The sequence below is a fragment of the Musca domestica genome, unplaced genomic scaffold, assembly GCF_030504385.1.
Source record: "Musca domestica strain aabys unplaced genomic scaffold, Musca_domestica.polishedcontigs.V.1.1 14, whole genome shotgun sequence".
NCBI classification, from domain to species: Eukaryota; Metazoa; Arthropoda; class Insecta; order Diptera; family Muscidae; genus Musca; species Musca domestica.
The window spans coordinates 16306588-16326276 of record NW_026712192.1 but is presented as its reverse complement, the minus strand read 5'-3'; the positions used below and the strand labels follow the sequence as shown (position 1 = coordinate 16326276).

At 33.6% G+C, this 19689-nt stretch overlaps 1 protein-coding gene across 3 annotated transcripts; it reads left to right on the top strand.

Moving 5' to 3' along the window:
• The first annotated feature begins 69 nt into the window (after positions 1-69).
• On the top strand, positions 70-17681 carry LOC101892526 (A-kinase anchor protein 1, mitochondrial). 3 transcript variants are annotated; one of them, XR_009341716.1, is made up of 6 exons: positions 70-246; positions 10248-11507; positions 12697-13087; positions 13159-13292; positions 13894-14192; positions 17529-17681. XR_009341716.1 is itself a non-coding variant. In XM_005191299.3 (5 exons), the coding sequence occupies exons 2-5, from the start codon at positions 10269-10271 to the stop codon at positions 13960-13962; spliced, it is 1833 nt and encodes a 610-aa protein (XP_005191356.1). In that variant the 5' UTR covers positions 70-246; positions 10248-10268; the 3' UTR covers positions 13963-17681. The 3 variants fall into 3 exon arrangements, 2 of the variants coding, with proteins under 2 accessions (XP_005191356.1, XP_058975222.1); XM_005191299.3 differs by having other exon boundaries at positions 13894-17681; XM_059119239.1 differs by lacking the exon at positions 70-246 and adding an exon at positions 5476-5648 and having other exon boundaries at positions 13894-17681.
• Positions 17682-19689: the final 2008 nt, after the last annotated feature.

The window sequence follows — 19689 nt, the reverse complement described above, 5'->3', positions numbered from 1 at the left end:
GCAATGGCGTTAAAAATGGTTATCGATTTTTAGGCGAAATCGAATGAAATATATCATCACTAATATGAACCGGCCATGTTATTGAAAAAAGTCTACTTTTCAAGACACGTGTTTAATTCCACAATTTTATGCAGAAATAACAGTGAAAAACCAAACTAAACGCTATAAAAACTATTAAAAACGGTAGAAGCGCTTACAAAGCATCAAAAAATATCAAAAAACTTTAATTTTTGTGATAAAACAAAGGTAAGTTGGATGCCAGAAAATTACGACAATTCGACGACCCAAACATAACCTAAATACACAAAATATATTCGTAGTGGAAAAAAATGGAGAAAAATTCGCAGTGATGATTTTGCACTCGAGTAAAAAAGAAAAAAATACGAAAAACCGAAAACAGTTTTAACACACATAACTAGTGAAAGGAAAACAAAAGCCTGAATTATGTTTGTGATAAAGTGAATTTCTCAGTGTGTATTCAAAGAATTATGTTCAAAATTTTAATGAAAATAAAACAATGATGCTTTGTTGTACCGACGAAGAGGGGCAGAGGTAATGCTGCACCGTACGAAGAGTTCTTATGACATGAAAGTAACGAATCACGGATATTAGCCGGAAAAGGGAACGGAGGAGGGAGTTGGCGGGTGAAGTGTTTTATAAGTATCTTTCTTTTTTGTATTTTGCTATAGCTTCTTCAGCTATATGATGGCAGCAGCAGGCAACATAATCGATAGTGCCAACACCTCGTTTTTTCTTTTTGTTTATGGAAAAATATTTATTTTTTAAATACGTCTGCAAATGACAAACCATAAGATTGCTTTCACTTAAGTGGAGTATCTAAAATTATGTTATCAAAACAAGAAATATGTGTAAAAAATCATAATTATTATCAGGTATGTCTTGAGAACTGCTTGGTACTGCCAAAGTCCATACATATTTTTTTTTAAATATATTTGGTTTTTGGTGCGATAAGCACCAATATATATGCAATCCACACAGATACGATATATATGTATATAGAAGTGTGATTGCACAATTTCTGTTGTGTTTTTTGTTAATATGTCGGCATTCGTCATTTGTTAGTTTTTTCTCTTTTGCTTAGATACGCCAGCTCTATTCCTACATGATTCCTACCTTTGTGGTTCAATAATTATGTATAGGTAAATCAGCTGTGTGCTATTTATTTATGCTTCTTCGATATGGTTTCATAGTTTAAATGTTTCATTTTGCTCATTCGAATAGGCAACGACGGTGGGACATTTGCATATTTTTTTATTCAATTCCATGTGTTTTGTGCATGTGTTGCATTTTTGGGGCGATCTTTTGGCTTGCTCTTTAAATTTTACCAACGTATTTACCACCACCCAATGTCTCACAATCTAATGTAATGTTGCTGTTATTGTGGTAACCTTCAGTTTCTCTTTCCTTTCGTTCGTTCGCTCGGTCGGTCTGTCGGTCGGTCGGTCTTTGGCATTTACATCATGGCAATGTCATATTTGGTGTAATTTTTGTAAAAGAGATATATGTCGGTACAATCATGAGTATGAGTATTGTCGCGAGAGAGCCGATTGTTTTCATCAACAAAATAAAAACAAACAACGTGTTTTAGTTTGTTTCTTTGTTTGACGGCCAGTCGGCTTGTTTTTCCCCACATGTTTCATTATACAAGAAAAAGAAGTAGTAAGCGTTAATGAAGAACCATGTGTTGTTGTGTTTTGCCTGAAGAGTTATTTCGAAGTAATTTTTATTTTCATAATTACCATGTGTGTATTTATCGCTTATCTATCGCCTCTCTATACAATACACGGAAATTCGTTGAAAAAAGCATAACATAGGGGTAAAAATTAGAACAATTGAAATCGGTATTCGGATTTTGTACAATTCGTTTAAGGTATAATTGGTATTTTATACATTGTGTTGAAATTTCTGGAAAAACGACCTTTTATATGTCCTTCACTGTAAGGTGGGGGGTGTGTAAAATGTATTATCAGAAAACTTCAAGTATATATATTCTATATCAATTTAATCATATTTGTCTGGCATTGATAATATATTCAGGATATTGCGTATGAAAAGTGGAACATATCGGTACCGTAAAGCCCCCATCAGGGTAATATGCAGGTTGGGACTGAGACCACCTCAAAAATGGCTCATTTTCTTTTAGTTTTTGATTATTTTAAATAGAAAAGTCATTTTATATTTTCTGGTTTGGTCTCTTGAAATGGTTTCGAATTGCATTTGTATGTACGCCCGTGGTCTTTATGTAAAGTTTCATTTCCGATCTCTAACCAAATCAGTTGTAGTTTTTCGTTAACTCATCGCAAAAAACATTAAATGTAGGTCCATTTTTCGATATAGTCCCCAAATACAGGGTAAGATGAAAAAACTGCAACCAACTTCAGACTGCTGTCATTTCTATACCACTCGTCCGGCAGCTGTTAAAATTATTCCAGTGACAGCTTATTATATTGTTAACAAGCGTACAAAAGCATTTTGGTGAGAATTTTCCTGAAAAAAGTTATTCGTGATGGAATTCAAGCGTGATAGTGTGATTTCTTTATATTTGGCTGGAAAACCACAAGTGGCTATCGTTAGAGCACTCCAGCATTTAAATGTGAATAAATTTTTTGTGTCTCATTCCATCGATCGTTACCGTGATACTGGTAACGTAGCCCGACGTCAAAGAAGTGGACGGAAGAAAACGACAACATCAGCAGAAATGGTTCGAAATGTAAAGAAGCGACTTGATCGAAACTTGCGTCGCAGTGGCCGAAAAATGGCTTGTAAGCTGAACATCGCAATCGCAATATTCCATTCGGCAAATATTGAAAAGTGAGCTCGGGGTAAAGCCATTGAAATTCCAAAAAGTACAAGAACTTACACCACAACAGGCTCAAAAGAGCTAAAGAGTTGCATCGCTTGGCCGAAAGTGGTGAACAGCCGAATTTGGTTTTCTCCAATGATAAAATACTTGTTGTCCAGCAGTATGTAAACAAACAAAATAATCGTGTTTACTTGCCAAAGAGGTCAGCTGAAAATGTGCACCTTCGGTTGGCCACCACAACTCAATGATGGTAGCTATCCTCTCTTATTAATCGACCGTGGCATCAGAATAAATGCCGAATATTATCGCGAAAATATTCTGGAGGGTGTATTACAGCCTTGGGTATGCAAACATTTTGGCCACAGACCTTGGACATTCCAACAGGACTCAGCACCATCGCACTCAGCACGCGCCAACCAAAAATGGTTACAAAATGAGGTTCCTCGATTCATTTCCAGTGCACAATGGCCACCAAAATCTCCGGATACAAATCCGTTGGACTATTGTGTCTGGTGAATTTTGTAAAGCAAGGTTGGCACTAAAAAATACCAAAGTTTCGATCACCTCAAGCAAGCGCTTCGCTAGGAATGAGCCAAAATATCGCAGAGCAACATTCGAGCAGCATGTGACGGTTTCATTGGCCGTTTAAGGCCATATTTCGTGTCAAAGGTGACCAATTCGAACAAATCTAAAGTTATTCTAAAATTTAATGCTATTTTCGACATTTTTGCTTTCATTCAATAAAATTAAAAAAATGTAAAAACTATGACATTTGACTTTGTTGCAGTTTTTTATCTCACCCTGTACAATTTTAAATTTCCGCCTGAAGCTAGTCTATTCACAGACTATTGAAAGGACATTTTAAAGCCTGCTTCATAATTTAGTACACACTCAGGGAAATACGGATATTGGTGGAATCAAGATTTCAAGTGACTCCCAATAACAACAATCTTTCCTTAGACTGTATTAAAAATACTGACACAATTAACAGGGGTACTTATAGGCAAACAAGTCCGCAAGATAATTTTTATAATTTTTTTTACCTTATTTAGGAAATTAATAGACATGTAAATATGGCTCATCTCGTGGAGATCAGCAGACCATTGGATTTATCAATTAATTTTCAACGACAATTTTATCAAATATTTAGTTCCATGGAGGATATGTAGGATAAATGTCCTCTATGTTTGCATACTCTTCGATAAAGTCAGAAGGCATCGACAAAGAAGATTTTCAATAATCTCAACTCAAAAAGTTGCTGATGTTTATGGCTTATACAATTCTTATTTAAATTAGGAAATCGAATGTCCTGCATTGACATCTTTGTGCCCATAGAACTACCTATACAATCTTTAATTGTCCTATGAAATTTCAGAAGATTTCATTTTTTAACATTTCCAAAGCATTCTCAATTTCAAAAGCTCAAATTCAAATTCAAATTCATTTTCAAAAGCTCAAATTCAATAGAAGTCTACTTCTCACATTGAATGGTATATTTACAAAATCCATTTCCAAAATATTGAGCAAATTGATGATACTCTTGTTACAGTTTCTTACAAACAATGTTGGAATATTCCTTGATTGATTTATAGCAGATATTTAATAGAAGTGAATCACAGAAGATAGACCTTAGCCTCGGTACCAAATAACTTGATAAGAACAATACAAAAGGCAGCAATCTCAATTGGCCTTTCCACCTGACAAACAAAAACACACGTATTCAAAAACAAAACAAATACGTTTAAATTTCCGTTTACTTTCCAAGTTATTGAATACCTTCCCGAGATTTCTTTAGACATCTTTCAAAAATTATGCATCTTCAATTATGTAATATTTCTGCATAACTGGTTTGATTTTCTTTGGGTTTCAAATCAATAAATAAATAATTTTTTTAACAAAATTTTAATATAGTAACTAATACTATTTCAATATTAAATTAAAACGCACAAGATGAAAATAGCTGATCAAGAATTACGTTGTAAAGTTTCTACACATTGTGCTAAGCAATGTAAATAAAAATACTGAAAAAAAAAAAAAACTATAAAAAAAAACAATTTTTGTTTTTATTTATACACGGCGGGGCGAAGACGACGACGACCTCTGAAAACGCATGATGATAAAGATGAAACTGTGATGACCAGAGAAAGAGAGACCATATGTATTTCTCGCAGATCAATTCTGTCGACAGACGGAAAATGGGAAGAAGAGACCATTTCTTATTTTTTTGTATCGTTTTGCAAAGGAAAATACCGTATTTTTCTTTTAGTTAATGTTTGCTTAACAAATAATTAAGATAGTCTTCTAGTATGCCGACAACGATTACGAAATATAGTCGCGTACGCTTCTCTAGATGAAACGATAAATAATATTTGAATTTTTCTAAATATTTTCGATATGAAAGAAAACTAAAACGACTTTGCAAGATAAACTTATTAAAAAAAAAAACAATTAAAAACGAATGATTGATTGTTTCAAAGCAGCCATTGTAAAGAATTAACTTGCCAAAGGAAATATAAAAAACTATTTGGTTTTTACTTTGTAAAGATCAAAAAAAAAAAATGTTTGGATGCTGATGGATATTTTGTAATGATTTCATAATACAACGACCGATAACGTTTTCGTCTTTACCTCCCTCCTTGCTTGTGAGTGTGTGTGCGCGCGATTTAAACAAGAAATAAAAAGAACTAAAAATAAAATAAATATCTTACAAGAACATTGTATTTTTGTTTTACGAAAGGTGGCAGTGTTTCAAAATAAATCGAAAGATCTCTTCTTTAAAAACAAAAAAAAAAAAAACGAAATAAGCCGTTGATATAAGTCAACTGTAAGTGGTATAATTGTGCTAAGTGATGTTGGTTTCACCAATTCCAATTTCAATAATTATAAAACACTTTTTCCATTTGCTGCCTTTTGCCATGATATGTTTTATAACGCTTTGGGTTATCAGCAGCTTTTGCTCGGACCTGTGGCTGGCCCAACAGATGTTTGTCTCGCCGCCGTCCATTCGTTCGTTCATGCGGTGTTTTGTAAGAAAGATCAGATGCTAAATACATGCAAACAATGAGACAGACACCAACCAACCAACCACATTATTGTTATCAATAGCGTTCGACGGGACACCAGAAAATTTGGCGTAACATTAACAAAAAATTGCGTACAATACTTTTTTTTCTTTTTCACTTAACACCAAAAAATGCTTCTAAAAATATCAGTGTCTTATGTTGAAATGTATATTTTTATGTTGGCGTTTCTATGGTGAAGAATTTGAAAATTCGAAAAAAAAACGTTTTTTTATTTTGTTTTGGTTTGTTTTCAAAGATAATCTCTTAATGGTTGGCTGATACAGGAAAGTAATTTTCCTATAGGTGAATTGAAGAGGAGAGCAAGTGGATATTAGGGTGGACCTACATGGTTTTCGTTGGATCAGCTACAAAATTTCAAATCGATTTATTCATGTCCGTCAGTCTATTGCAATTGAAATGGAGGCAATATATAATTGTGTAGAACGTTGAAATAATCAAACGTTTAAAATAAGCAAAAAAGGTTTAAATTATGCCTGGAATGGTTAAAAATTTTTTATGCCGGCCCACCTGCAAATATAGCTCCTATACAACGGTACCTCCTGATTTTTGGATTTTTTTTAACCAAAAGAGCTGTAGATTTAGGTTTAGTTTATTCTAATATCTGACCTCTAGATGGGATATCGGTAGTTCCGGCTACTGTAAACTATTTGGGGACAAAGATGAGGTATAGACAGTTGAACATGTACTAATCCCACGCTGGCAATCAAAAGACATAAAAGACACAACATTCTTCTCAAATGTAGATTCCATTATCATCCATAGGTTTGCTAAAAGCAATCATGGCTGGTCAGGCCTTCGTATAACTATATATCTCGCTTTCTTATTTTTCCTCAATTTATGTCTTTCCTATCTTGATAATTTTTCTTCGGATTAACACATAGTGAAGCAGTTGCGGATTCTAGAGTAGCTGCTCATCCTGATATCTAAACAAAACAAAGTGTTCTCAGTGTTCTTTGTTTGGCATATCAACCATGGTAATTTTGGATTTGAAATGTTTTGAAGTTTTTAGACAGACTTTTCAAGATCAGAAGGCTATTCCATCAGAAAAAGTGCAGTGTAGCTACATTATGTTGTAAAGGTCCTGGTAGATATTTTCAGGTTATTTTGACTGTCATTTGACAATCTATGTTCAATTAAATGAGAATTTTACCTATGATTTTTTCAATATAGATTTACATTTTCACATAAGCCAGCAGCCGGTTTTTGGTGTGTTGAAGGTCCTGGAAACATTTTCAATTTGATATTTGAAAATCTAATTAAATAGATAGGAGACATCCTTGCAAAAATTGTTCATGGTAGATTCAGGTTTTAAAATGGCCCCAAGTCAGATATATTATGTTTTCGCCAATAGAAACGATTTGGGGATTCTCTCCTGCTAACATACACTGGATGTATAAAGCTGTAGTTTGTCCCATCCTTTCTAATTGAAGTCTTGACTGGTGGCACACAGTAAATTCAAGGTAAATAGCTCAAAACTCGCAAGCGTAAATAAAAATGTACATTTTAAGCAGCCTTAAACGTGGTGTTAAACATCGCTTTGGTCTAAATTAGTTTACAGTACCAGGCTGCACGAGGAGCGAAAAGGCTTTCCCTATAGAATATGCTGTATACTTTACGACATAGGGTCATGTCAGATTGATGGAGTTTCTGAAGTGAACTTCAACTCTCATGACGGGAGCACCGAATATATATCTCCAACCATGAGGTTTGACAGAATTGTGATACCGAATAGGTCGAAGCCAACCTACTCTCTAACTGGTCTGTCAATATATACTGACGGATTAAAGATGGAAGACAGGCATGGCAGCCGAAGTCTTTTGTGTGCAAATAGGAATGGCATATTCCTACAAGTAGGATGGGATGTGAAGTGTTTTTCGGGCAGATATTTTTGCGATCATGAAAGCGATAGAATTGATTAAATCTATAGAGAATGAAATAACTGAACAGGTTATTTCAAACGGCTCTTAAAGCTATTGAAACTTTCACAATCAATTTCAATGCAGTCCTAAAATGCAGAACGGTTCTAGGAAATCTGCACGCTAACCTCCGGATTTGCTGGTTGGTGGCTGCCTGGTTGTTATAATATTAAAGAAAATGAGAATGTCGATGAATTGGAAAGGATGGGCTTGAAGTCAACGGACCTTCAAGTCGACGACGATTTACAACACACTCTTTGACATTTTAACAGAACATTATAACTACTACAATTGAAAGACTACGAGCTCGTCTATATCTTCCAATTTTAAATGATGAGCTCAAGATTCGAAACCAGTCCAATAATAAGCATAATTTTATAAAAATACAAAATATTATAGCCACAAATCATTTTCTCAGAAACCGTTTGTCAAATCTTTACCATTTTTTGATTTTAATTTGTTCTTTTACGAAGAAGTCAATCGTTGACAGTAAAAAAGCTTGTTACGCATCTGTACCTTAACTTTTATTATAAATTTAGCTATAAAGACCAATATGAGGAATTTATTTTTATTTATTTATATTCAATTAACACAGTTACATAGCCCATAGAGCCATGGACGGTTCCAAAAACCTATATATATATATTTATATAACTACTCTAAATTATTAATTAATTATTTGTTTTCTTTAATTTTTACCGCTTTAGAATACCCAATTTTTCCAAGAGTTCATAAATTTCAATAAAAAAAAAAACATCATTGACCTCTCTGTTGACGTTCCACACTTATATCTTTTCCGTATATCTATGCATAAAAATGTTCTAGTCTTTCAAATACCTATGTTACTGTGTGAAAGATTGGTTATTTTCTGTTGCTTTGGCTTCATCGTCGATGAACTATTAAAAAAATGCCATGCATTGTTGTTGTAGTTTTTTGTATTTGAGCACGTGATCTTTTTTGTTTTGATTTTTAATTTGAAGGTGATTTTTTTTTGGCTAAAAACATTAAAAACACACGATAGAGAGTACATAGAGACAATGTGGCTTTGCAGAGCTATTATGCGTGAATCATTCCAAATATTTTTGTTTTTTTTTTTTGGATAATATGTATGTAGCCCTACTTTTTTGCGGAAGTAAAAACAAAGGCATGAGGAAGTTATGTCTTTTTTTTTGTAATCCAAAGCTTTTTTTCGAAAGGAAAAACTAATTTTAAATTCTAAATACGCCTCTGAGAAATATTTTAAAATTAAAAATAGGCCTACTTTAGCATACAACTTAATATGTTGTATTCTGGAACAGCTTTGTCATTATTAAGAAATATTTAAAATTAAGAATAATTTAAACACCGCTGTTTAGTTCACAATTTTGATGAGATATTTATCTGACTAAAATCAACATTATTTCAAAGGCTTCTTATTAATTTCAGACGATGTAGGGCTTTACAACGTTTTCATACCCTCCACCTTTGTAACATCCCTAAATATTCGTCGAAGACTCCATAAAGTATACATATTCACGACCAGCATAAAATTCTAAATCGATTTAACGAAGTCCGCCTCTCTGTCTGGCCGTCTCTCTGTTGAAATCACGATACAGCCCACATTATTTGTCGTAGAGCTTGAAAATTTGGTAGTACCAATTTGTATTGAGTCTAGGATGGTTGGTATTGAAAATGAGATATATCGGTCCACGTTTTGGTATAGCCGCGGTAACGGTACCTCACGATATTATGTATTTTGATGATTTTTACCACATTTTTCCACGGATTTGTCTAAAAATTGGTATTTGTCGGTCATAATGGGTTCTAGCTCCGGTGGCGAAACAATGTATGTATAGGTCCGCGTTTTCGTATAGCCCCCATATAACTGTAACTCCCGATATTCGGTATTTTGATGATTTTTGCTACATTTTTCCACGGATTTGTCTAAAAATTGCTATTTGTAGGTCATAATGGGTTCTAGCTCCGGTGGCGAAACATTGTATGTATAGGTCCACGTTTTCGTATATCCCCCATATAACGGCACCTCTCGATATTCCGTATTTTGTTGATTTTTTCCACACTTTTCCACGGATTTGTCTAGAAATTGGTATTTGGATGTCATAATAGATTCTAGCTCCGGTAACGGTGCCTACCGTTATTCGGTATTTTGTTGATTTTTGCCACATTTATCTACGTGTTTGTCCAAAAATTGGTATTTGTAGTACATAATGGGTTCTAGCTCCAGTGGCAGAACATTGACTATTAAGGTGCACGTTTTCCCATAGCGTCCGTCTAAATTTAATGTTATTTTACTTGTTTTTTTTTTTTTTTTTTTTGCAATTTGTTCTCCATTAGAATACACACTGTAATATGATTTCTAAAATATGTCTTCACAAATCGATATTTAACTAATTGCTCTTCACCTTTCATTTCATTTAATTGCAGATTCTTCAACATTCAGCGAAAATGGTATCTGGTCGCCCACTTTTATATTTGTCACTGCCTGGTGTAGCATTTATACTTGGCGTATTTTGGTTTCGGCGTCGGAATAAAAATCGCGGAGAAAATGATACGAAAAAACTAGGCAATGGCACGATAACGTCCGACAAGGATTTACCATCACAGACCGAAGTCACTGAGGATCTAATCACAAAAACAAATACCACATGTAATAATAACAGTAGTAAACCCACATCCACACCCACAAAATCAATGAACATAAACGGAACTATACCATCGGATGAAGAGAATCCCGCAAATCGAATGTTTGGCAAATCGGCACCCATTAAAATTGTACAAAACGGTCGTGGCCCCTCACCGGTAAAACAAACGGCACAACAGCAACTGGATTCGGAGGTTTTAAAAACCAAAATTCAAGATGCTGAACACAAGTTGTTGCGTTCCATAGAAGAAGATTTTGAAAATCTTTCCTCTCCCGTCGATCTACCCGATTCCATAAATAATCGTACATCATTCTATTCGCGTAACGTTGATATCAAAAAAGACAAACCGGTTGTTATAATGGCCACGACAACACCCAAAATTTCGCCAGAGAATTCATTTTTGGAAAGTAAATATACCAAAGACTGTGAAGAGGATAGTAATAAATTAGACAAGAAAGAAAACCACAATGAAAAGGACAACAACACAACATCATCGTCTGTTGGTGGCAGTAATGGTAATGGCGAGAAAAGCATATCCCCCTCGGAGAAAGTTGTTGCACAAACCAATATTGTCGCTAAAAATGCCACTGACGACTGCACAGACAATTGCGGCACAACAAATGTCACAGATAAACGTAATGTTGATGCCGCCAGCCCATCCTTAAGCCTATGTAGTGTGCAATCCGGTGATTCGGGTAAAGGTTCCAGTTTACCCCGATCAGAGGCCACACGTGCTAAAACTACATATGAATTCTTTTTGCCAGACAGCCTAGTTGGATATTTGTACGGTCGCCGACGTTCGTTTATCAATCAAATCAAGTCCAAAACAAATGCCACAGTAGTTTTACGCAAGAAGATGTACCCCGGTAAATTGCGTGTGTGTGTCGTTGAGGGTACCGATAGTGAAATACAAGCTGCTCTGGCATTAATCCGTCAACGTTTGCCGGCCAAGCGTTATCCCAAATTAACAATGCAAAGAATACATTTTGCACTTCCACAATCTGTAGTTCCTTTATCAAACGAAAGTCTGCTTAATCTTCAGGTAAATATACTTTTGAATTGAAATATACAATTGAACTTGAAATTCTGTTTTTACATCCTACACCACACCACCCTCCTACACAGGGAGAAGGAATTGAGATAGACCCACAGTTTCTGTTGAGGATATTCATAGAATCACTTTCTGAGTTGATTTATGCATGTTAGTCAGTCAGTCCATCTGTCCGTCCGTGAGTCTGTCCATGTATTCTAGTGAACAAAATGCAGGTCACATTTATTATCCGATTGAAATTAAATTTTCCAAACAATATTTGTTTGACCCAAGGAGGAACCCTATTGAAGTTGGTGATAATCGGATCAGATTCGTATTCATAAACAAGGTATCAGATATCAAATACATGCTCAGAAATACGTCTGCCAAATTTTATCAAGATCGGTTCAGATTTGGATATAGTTCCCCTATATATCTTCAACCGATTTCGTATTAAATTACCTGAATTTTGGCACACCCAACCGAATTCAGTCTAGAAGCAAGTACATCAAATTTTGAGAAAATCGGTTCAGATATAGCTATAGCTCCCATATATATGTTTCATCCGATTTGGTGTTTAAGCCCCTCACATTCGTAATGTGCATTCGTCAACAATGATATTTGCTACCAGATATCTTGTAGAGCTCGGAAATACCTTTGCCAAATTTTATCGAGATCCGCTCAGATTTGGATATAGCTCCCATATATATTTCCCTTATCCGATTTCAGGTTTATTTTGCAAATAATAGCTAATATCAGCCAAAATGGAGTGAAATTCGGGACGTACGTTTCCATTTTGTGAAACTCGGTTCCGATATATATTTTTTTAATTTTCTTTTTTCTAATTTTCTTCTCGAAGTGGTATCATGCTTTCTTTAGCAATGTTATTAGTTATAAGATATTAAAATTTCTTCGTCAAATTTAGTGAAAATCGATTCAGAATTGGATATGCTTCGCATATATTAGTACCCTCTGAAGCCAAACTATAACTGCTCTAAATTCAAATGTTGATAGGTGGTATGATCTAATTCCAAATAATTGTTTTGTTGCGGGAGCTCTACTAAATATGCATAATGGTGTAGGGTATCATGTAGGTCGGCCCTGCAAGACTCATTGTTTTTTTTTTTAATTTTTGTATCTTTTTTAATTTTAAAGTTTTCATTTTTACTAATTATTTCGCTTTGTTTTCTCTTCCCTACAGCTTAACCTAATCGAAGGTATCAACAATGATGTAGTTGTTAGTGCTATTATCTCGGGTACCCATATATTTGTACAACAACCCCTACATCCCACACATCCTTCGTTAGCTGTTTTACAAAAATGTCTATATGAAAGCTATACAACATCAGATGCACCTCTATTGCCTGGCGTTGAGTTGAATGCTGTGTGTGTTATGCCAGTAAATGCTATTTGGTATCGGGTACAAATTGTCGATGGTGACGTTGAAGATCCAGAGCGATGTGTTGTTAAGTTTTTGGATTTCGGTGGCTATATGAATGTACACTTGAGTGAACTGAGACAAATACGTTCAGATTTCATGACAGTACCATTCCAAGCCACCGAATGTATACTCTCAAATATAGAGCCAATAGGTAAGTCCAAGCAATGTGTTTGCCATGTTATTGCAGTTTACTAACATTTATATATTTTTTTCTTTCTTTAGACTCCTGCTGGACACCAGAATTTGCTGATATTCTATGTAGACTAACCAAAGGCATTGTTCTGCAAGCACAAATTGCCGGTTACAATTCACATAATATACCAGAAATATTTTTGTTCGCTTGCTTAGGCCCCAATGTGAGTATTCTGCTCTTTTATGTGAAAAAGAGTTGATAAATGAAATACTGAAATGCAAAATTTGTTGAAAAGAAAATCCCCAGTTTGAAATGGGGATTTAAATTTTGCATAGTGATGTATTGATAATGAATATCCAAAAACGGATATGTATTTTCTCCATTCGGGAAAATACGAAATTCACAGACGAGAGAGACAAGGGGTTTCTTTCGAGCCTCACAAGAAGTTGACAGAAGATGTGAAGTGTGAGGCAAAAAGCGACTTGGTTGGTCCATCATACCTTAGTTTGTGCTAGCTTGCATGCTGGTAATGTATTACATGTGAAATTTCTGTTTTAACCAAATTAAAAATATGAGCTTCTTCACGGTTGAAAATATATGTGATGGAGGAGGGTAGTTTACATTTCAAAGATTCGATGTAAAACGCTCCCTCGCACACGCCCACATTAATTGAAGTTTTTGCTGTCCCTAGGACCTGCATTTAAAAGGTTTTGTTGCATAAACTTGACGTTATGAGTTTAATGATAAAAAATCATTACCCTGCCACATTTACAAAAGTATTTGAAAACATTTCTTAACCATACGTTTTTGTCTTCCTTTTACAGAATGTTATATTTATCAATAAGGAGCTTGTTGCCAGAAATCTTGCAAAATGGGTGGACATAAGAGACTGATTATATCCCGCTAAGGAAATGCATACAGAAACAGAGGCTGCCGATAGCAACAATAATAACATTGAATTGGACGTTGTTGTCGCTTACAACAGCAAAATTAGCAGACCAGAAATAAATCACAACAACAACAACATTAACTAAGTTCTCAAAACGTTTTTACCAACAGAATTTTAACACAAAAACAACACATAATACACTCACATACACACACCCACACACACGCTCTAATGGTAACTATTAAAGCCACAAAACAAATGCACTTAAGAATTGTAAAAGCCATATAATACCTTCAAAAGGTCTCTTATCTTGCTCTCACTCCGCAAAATATTTGAAACTATTTTAGAGTAGAACTCGATGAGAAAGCCGCCAACCACCATTAGAGATATTTAAGAAAGGTTGTTGCTGCAACCATTATTTATAATAATTAATTAAAGGCTTTAGTCAAGAATAACTCAAACAAACAAACAAACCATTCACAAATATTAAGAACAAGAAAGTAAAATATGCTAATATTTCATCACTTTTATTCAAATACAAGAAGTGAATGATGTCAAAAAAGAAAAGAGACAAAAGCCAAGAGTAGTTGTAGGTACATCTGGAAGAGAACCACACATGTTATACAAAATGCAGTCAGTCAGTGCTCTTTTAACTTAAACATAAATTAACATCAACAAGAACAACAAAAAGCTTTTATGTAGGCATCTTTTGTAAATATATACTATATAGGATTTAGTAATTAAATATAGTACATACACACAGAAACTGCAGCAGCAGAGGAAGAAGTAACAGAAGAAGTTGAAAAAAAAAAAACAACAAGAACAGAACAAAAAAAAAAAACTATTTTAAAATTCACTTCTTATGTGCTTATATTTTCATATTCCTCATGCTCCTTTTATTTATTATATTTTTTGTTTTTTTTTTTTTATTTTTGTTCAGCAGTCCTTTCTTAAGTTTTAAGTGACAAAAGAAACACAGAAGTTAGTCATTGTTATTTTTCTACTTTCTATGGCAATTTTCCCCCATACCCAATTTTAAACCATCATAACAAGACAAAATCAGTCAAATATTATCCTCTTAGAATGCAAAAAACAAAGCCCACAAGTTTTCATTGTGGTCAGTCTTTTCAAATTCACTTAAATCATGGAACTTACCATACTATTACATACATGTGTACATAACATTTATATCCTTCTTTTTTAGTTTTGTTTTCTTTTATATACAAACATACAAAAAATATATATTGTAATTTCAAAACAAGAATAATTACTGTTATGCGAAACGAGGAGGAGAAGAAGAAGACCGAGGCAGACAAATAAACAAACCACTGGGTCATGAGAAAAGCACATCAACAATATGAGTGTCTTAGGGATTACGTTTTCAGAGGAAAAGGAGTATAGAAAAGTTTCACCTGCCTGAAAATAAAACCATAACCTGTCCATAGGATTTTGTCCTCACTGCGAAAATGTTCAATATACAGAAAGAGGAGATCTAGCTACATAAATATATTATGTAACTTTTATAAAAAAATACACCTGACGTGCATTTTAGAGATGTGACGGGTTTCGATTGAATTTCCTTTTTAACACAATTTTTTAATCTCCCTCAACGCAAGTGTGAAATTCAGTACCAAGCAGAACAAGAATTCCCTTGTTAATTAGAATTAAACAATTGATTATAGTTCGGAAAATTTTCCTAGGAACATTATATTCAACATAAAGCTACAATTACGATTGAAATTCGTACTCTCGGTTTGTGGCTTGATTTGGAAATTGTATGGCATCAGGATATTGCATACCGGGGAGAAATTAATTTTTGGCGTTAGGATATTTATTTAACATCGAGAAAACAATAGTTTTTCTATACCCTCAGCCGTATTTGATAGGTCAAAATGTGCCTAGTCGAAATAACGCTTTTAGATCCTAGGTTTCTTTGGACCAAATCCGTTTCAGAATATTTGGAGTCGATCTAACGATGTCCGTCAGTCCGTCCGTCAGTCTGGCTGGCTGCTGCGCACGATAACTCTCGAAGGGAGTATCTGATTTGGTCCAAACTTGGTATATCGTAATGTTTTTTTTGTTAAACTTAGATCGAGTTCGGAGATGGGCAATATCGGTTCACTCCTGTTACCTCCCCCACAAGGGCGGAAATCTTCATAAAACATATTTTCTACACAGAAAGAGAAAGGATAACCCAATTTTGCTCCAACTTTGCAAATCCTAATATTTGCGTCAGTGCTCGGTCAGGTGCGAAAATTGACCATATCGGTCCACGCTATCAAGTACCTCCCCCACAAAGAGTCAACATTTTGAATAATTACAACTCTCATAAAATGTGATGTAATAGTCCGATTGTCAGGTTCTCTTTATATTTCACACATACAAACATTTTTTGCTAACACAAGATCTGTTGTGAAGATGCTATATATCTGCGAACCCCTTCTAGTACCTCACCCACAAATGGTCACAATTTTCAATAATTTTATAATATAAATTGCAAAAAAAACTCAGCGATTCTTTACAACTTGCTATATCTAAATATATGTCTCTCAACCTGAAACCTTAGATGAATATTGAATTTATAATTTCCCATAAATTGGATATAAATGTTCGATTTTCTTATAATTTTGGCGAAGGAAGTTAGTCCAAACCTGGCACGTATTTAGGTCTGATACGAAATCAACAACATTGGCCCATTCTTTCAGTTTGAATAATCATAACATAAGTCAAAATATTTTTAAATAATCGAACATTGGCTGAGGGTATACATCTGTCGGCAAAACCAACCGATACTTTTTTACTTGTTGTTTTTCATAGCCTCAAAACCTAAAATCTCTTTTCGATGTTCATCCCAAGCAATTAATCTATAATTTTAACAATTTGACGAGGAAAGAGAAAAAAACATTTCAAAATTCAAAGAAACTACCCATGATTTTATAGCTTAAAGTGTATGATTCGCGCATTTCAAAATTCAAAGTAACTCCCCATGATTTTATAGCTTAAAGTGTATCATTCGGACCAGAAAAACGTTTCAAAATTCAAAGTAACTTCCCATGATTTTATGGCTTATCATTCGGACCATCTTCTTATTTGTACGCCTAAAGACAGCCTTCGATTAATTATTAAAATCATTATCTGTTGCCTTGTTTGCCTTTTTCTCCTCCACAGTGACATGTTTTTTCCTTGATACGTTCTTGAAATATTCAAGTATTTTTTTCCTTCTTAATTATTTTTGTTTTTAAATTAAAATTTCTTCACAGATCTTCAATTTTAAAAATTTACTTTTTTTTGCTAGTAATTTAAGCCGACATTGCAAAAGAGGAGGAGTAACAGAATATATAGATACACATAACAATAATATTTATTTTGAAATTACAATGCCTTTTTTAAAATGATGATAAAAATGGCTTTGTTATATTATTAAAAGAAATATCTAATGCTATTATTATTTAGTTTTCTTTATTTTTTTTTTTTAAATAGAATGATGAGAATATTTTGTAGGCTTAGTGTTAATCTTTCTAAACGTAATATTAATTATTGTATTTTATTTTATTATAATTATCATTTTAGTTAAAAGAACAACAACAAAACAAGTTATTACATTAACCTGCCGCCGGAGAGTAAGGGGTTGTGCTATTTTATTTTTGTATACCTTGTCTCTAGCCCAGACCTTTTACCTATCTATTCTACAAATATCACTTCTCACTCACTATTATATTGTTACATTTGCTACATCCTATCCACATTCATTCAAACCTATTTTTTGTTTTTCTTTTCTATCATCCATCACCCACCACAACATTGAATGCATCCCGTTGTAAAATGAAGTAATAAAATGAAAGAAAGAGTAAAGTTTTTGAAAACAAAATCCCAAATTATTATTTTTTTCTATTGACTTTTACATTGGTTTTTCGGTTATTTTTTCTTTTCGTTACTATGGGCATTATTTTTCCTAGAAATATATAAATAAAAAACAACAACAACAGAATCCACAAACACACAAACAATTTGTAAAATATTTCTATCTATATACAGAGTCAACTCTTACCCACACACACACAACCATTATATACATACATAAATGCATATATTCTTCGTTTTTTTTTTTATAAAAATAAATAAAAATCAACAAATACACCTAAACCAAGTAATGAAAGATTTAAAAACAAAATACAATGAAAGAAAGAAATATTAAAATACATTGCATATATTTTTTGCTATATAAGTTATTTAGAGTTTTACATGAACAAATTATATAATGATTATATATAATATACAAAAATATAAAAATAAATAAGAAACAATAAAACATAAAACCAACAATAGGCAACCCAATCCCATTTTGAAAAAAACTAAATCTACCAAATTAAAAAGAAAAATAAATTAATGCAGGAATTTAATTGAAAAGATTGAATTGTTATATACTTAATATACAACATTTGCAAAAAGAAAAAAAAAACAACAAAAAGAAAACGCGATAATCTTTATAAGCATTACTGCGCAAACCAATGACAATTGCTTCAGTTGTCATTATTTTCTACACAATGATGCCGACGAAAAAAAAGATCCCGGAAAACTTAAGCAATAGTTTGGAAATACATTAAAAAAAGAAAAATAAAATAAAAACTGATATGTGCTAATAACAACAATTTCAAATAAAAATAAAATAATAAAAAATGATCCATAAAAATAAAATTCGTTAAAAAAAGTAAACAACATGTGTTTTTACTATTACTACCATAGAGGGTGAATTTTGAAGTTTCTTTTCAATTGTATGGAATATACTTTTTTTTTTAGGCTTTGGAGAATTCAAGCTGGGTTCTAGGCCTAATGGGAGGGAGAGAGAGATTTTAAGTTGCTAATTCTAGTGCTTTTGTTTTGTATAAAAATAAAGCGTCCTAAATTAATTATAGTCTATGTCTATTCAGAGATTAGAAGTTTGGAAACACAATTCGGAATGGCCAATTTCAGCAATGTTTCTTGGCCGCGTTTTATTCAATATATTCTATATCTATAAAAGAGGAAAATGAAATCAAAAGGGGTAGCGGAGATAGTTTAAAAAAAAATACTAAAATAATTTAAAGAAAACGCTGTATATGGTAAAAAAGGCTTAACTCTAGTTAAGTAAAAACTCTTAATTTTTTTTGAAAGTTTTTTCTTGGGGGACGGACCCGGGACCTCAAATTTTTGACCCGACCGTGTCAAAAAGACCGTGTTCAAGACTCTTGGTTTTTTTACATCCAAAAAAATCAATAGTCGATCGAGGTCGATCAGGGTTCAAGGTATGAGATTTGCAGTTGCAACACAAAAGAGCCCAGCAACCTGTGTCACCGATACGAAAGTTGTAGGCAATTGCAGAGAATATTCTCAACTAGAAAGTGCCATATTCTTCGTCAGAGTTCAAGGTATGAGATTTGCAGTTGCAACACAAAAGAGCCCAGCAAACTGTGTCACCGATACGAAAGTTGTAGGCAATTGCAGAGAATATTCTCAACTAGAAAGTGCCATTATCTTCGTCAGAGAAAAGCCCAACTTAAAATTTTAGACTAAATCCAGCAATTCGTGTTGGGTTATTTTAGTTCGGAAAATGCATAATTTGTGCAGCTTGACAAAATCTTTTAATCTAAACTTCAAACATCTGCCTAAATTTTTAGGTTTTATATATTTTTTGTCCAAAACTACTTCAACGTCTCCATATGTAAACCCTAGAAACTAACAGTAACCTCAATGT

Coding starts and splice junctions, on each gene's coding strand:
- LOC101892526 (XM_005191299.3), top strand. CDS start 10,269: ATGGTATCTGGTCGCCCACTTTTATATTTGTCACTGCCTGGTGTAGCA. Junction 11,508..12,696: donor AAAGTCTGCTTAATCTTCAG/GTAAATATACTT, acceptor TCTTCCCTACAG/CTTAACCTAATCGAAGGTAT. Junction 13,088..13,158: donor CTCAAATATAGAGCCAATAG/GTAAGTCCAAGC, acceptor TTCTTTCTTTAG/ACTCCTGCTGGACACCAGAA.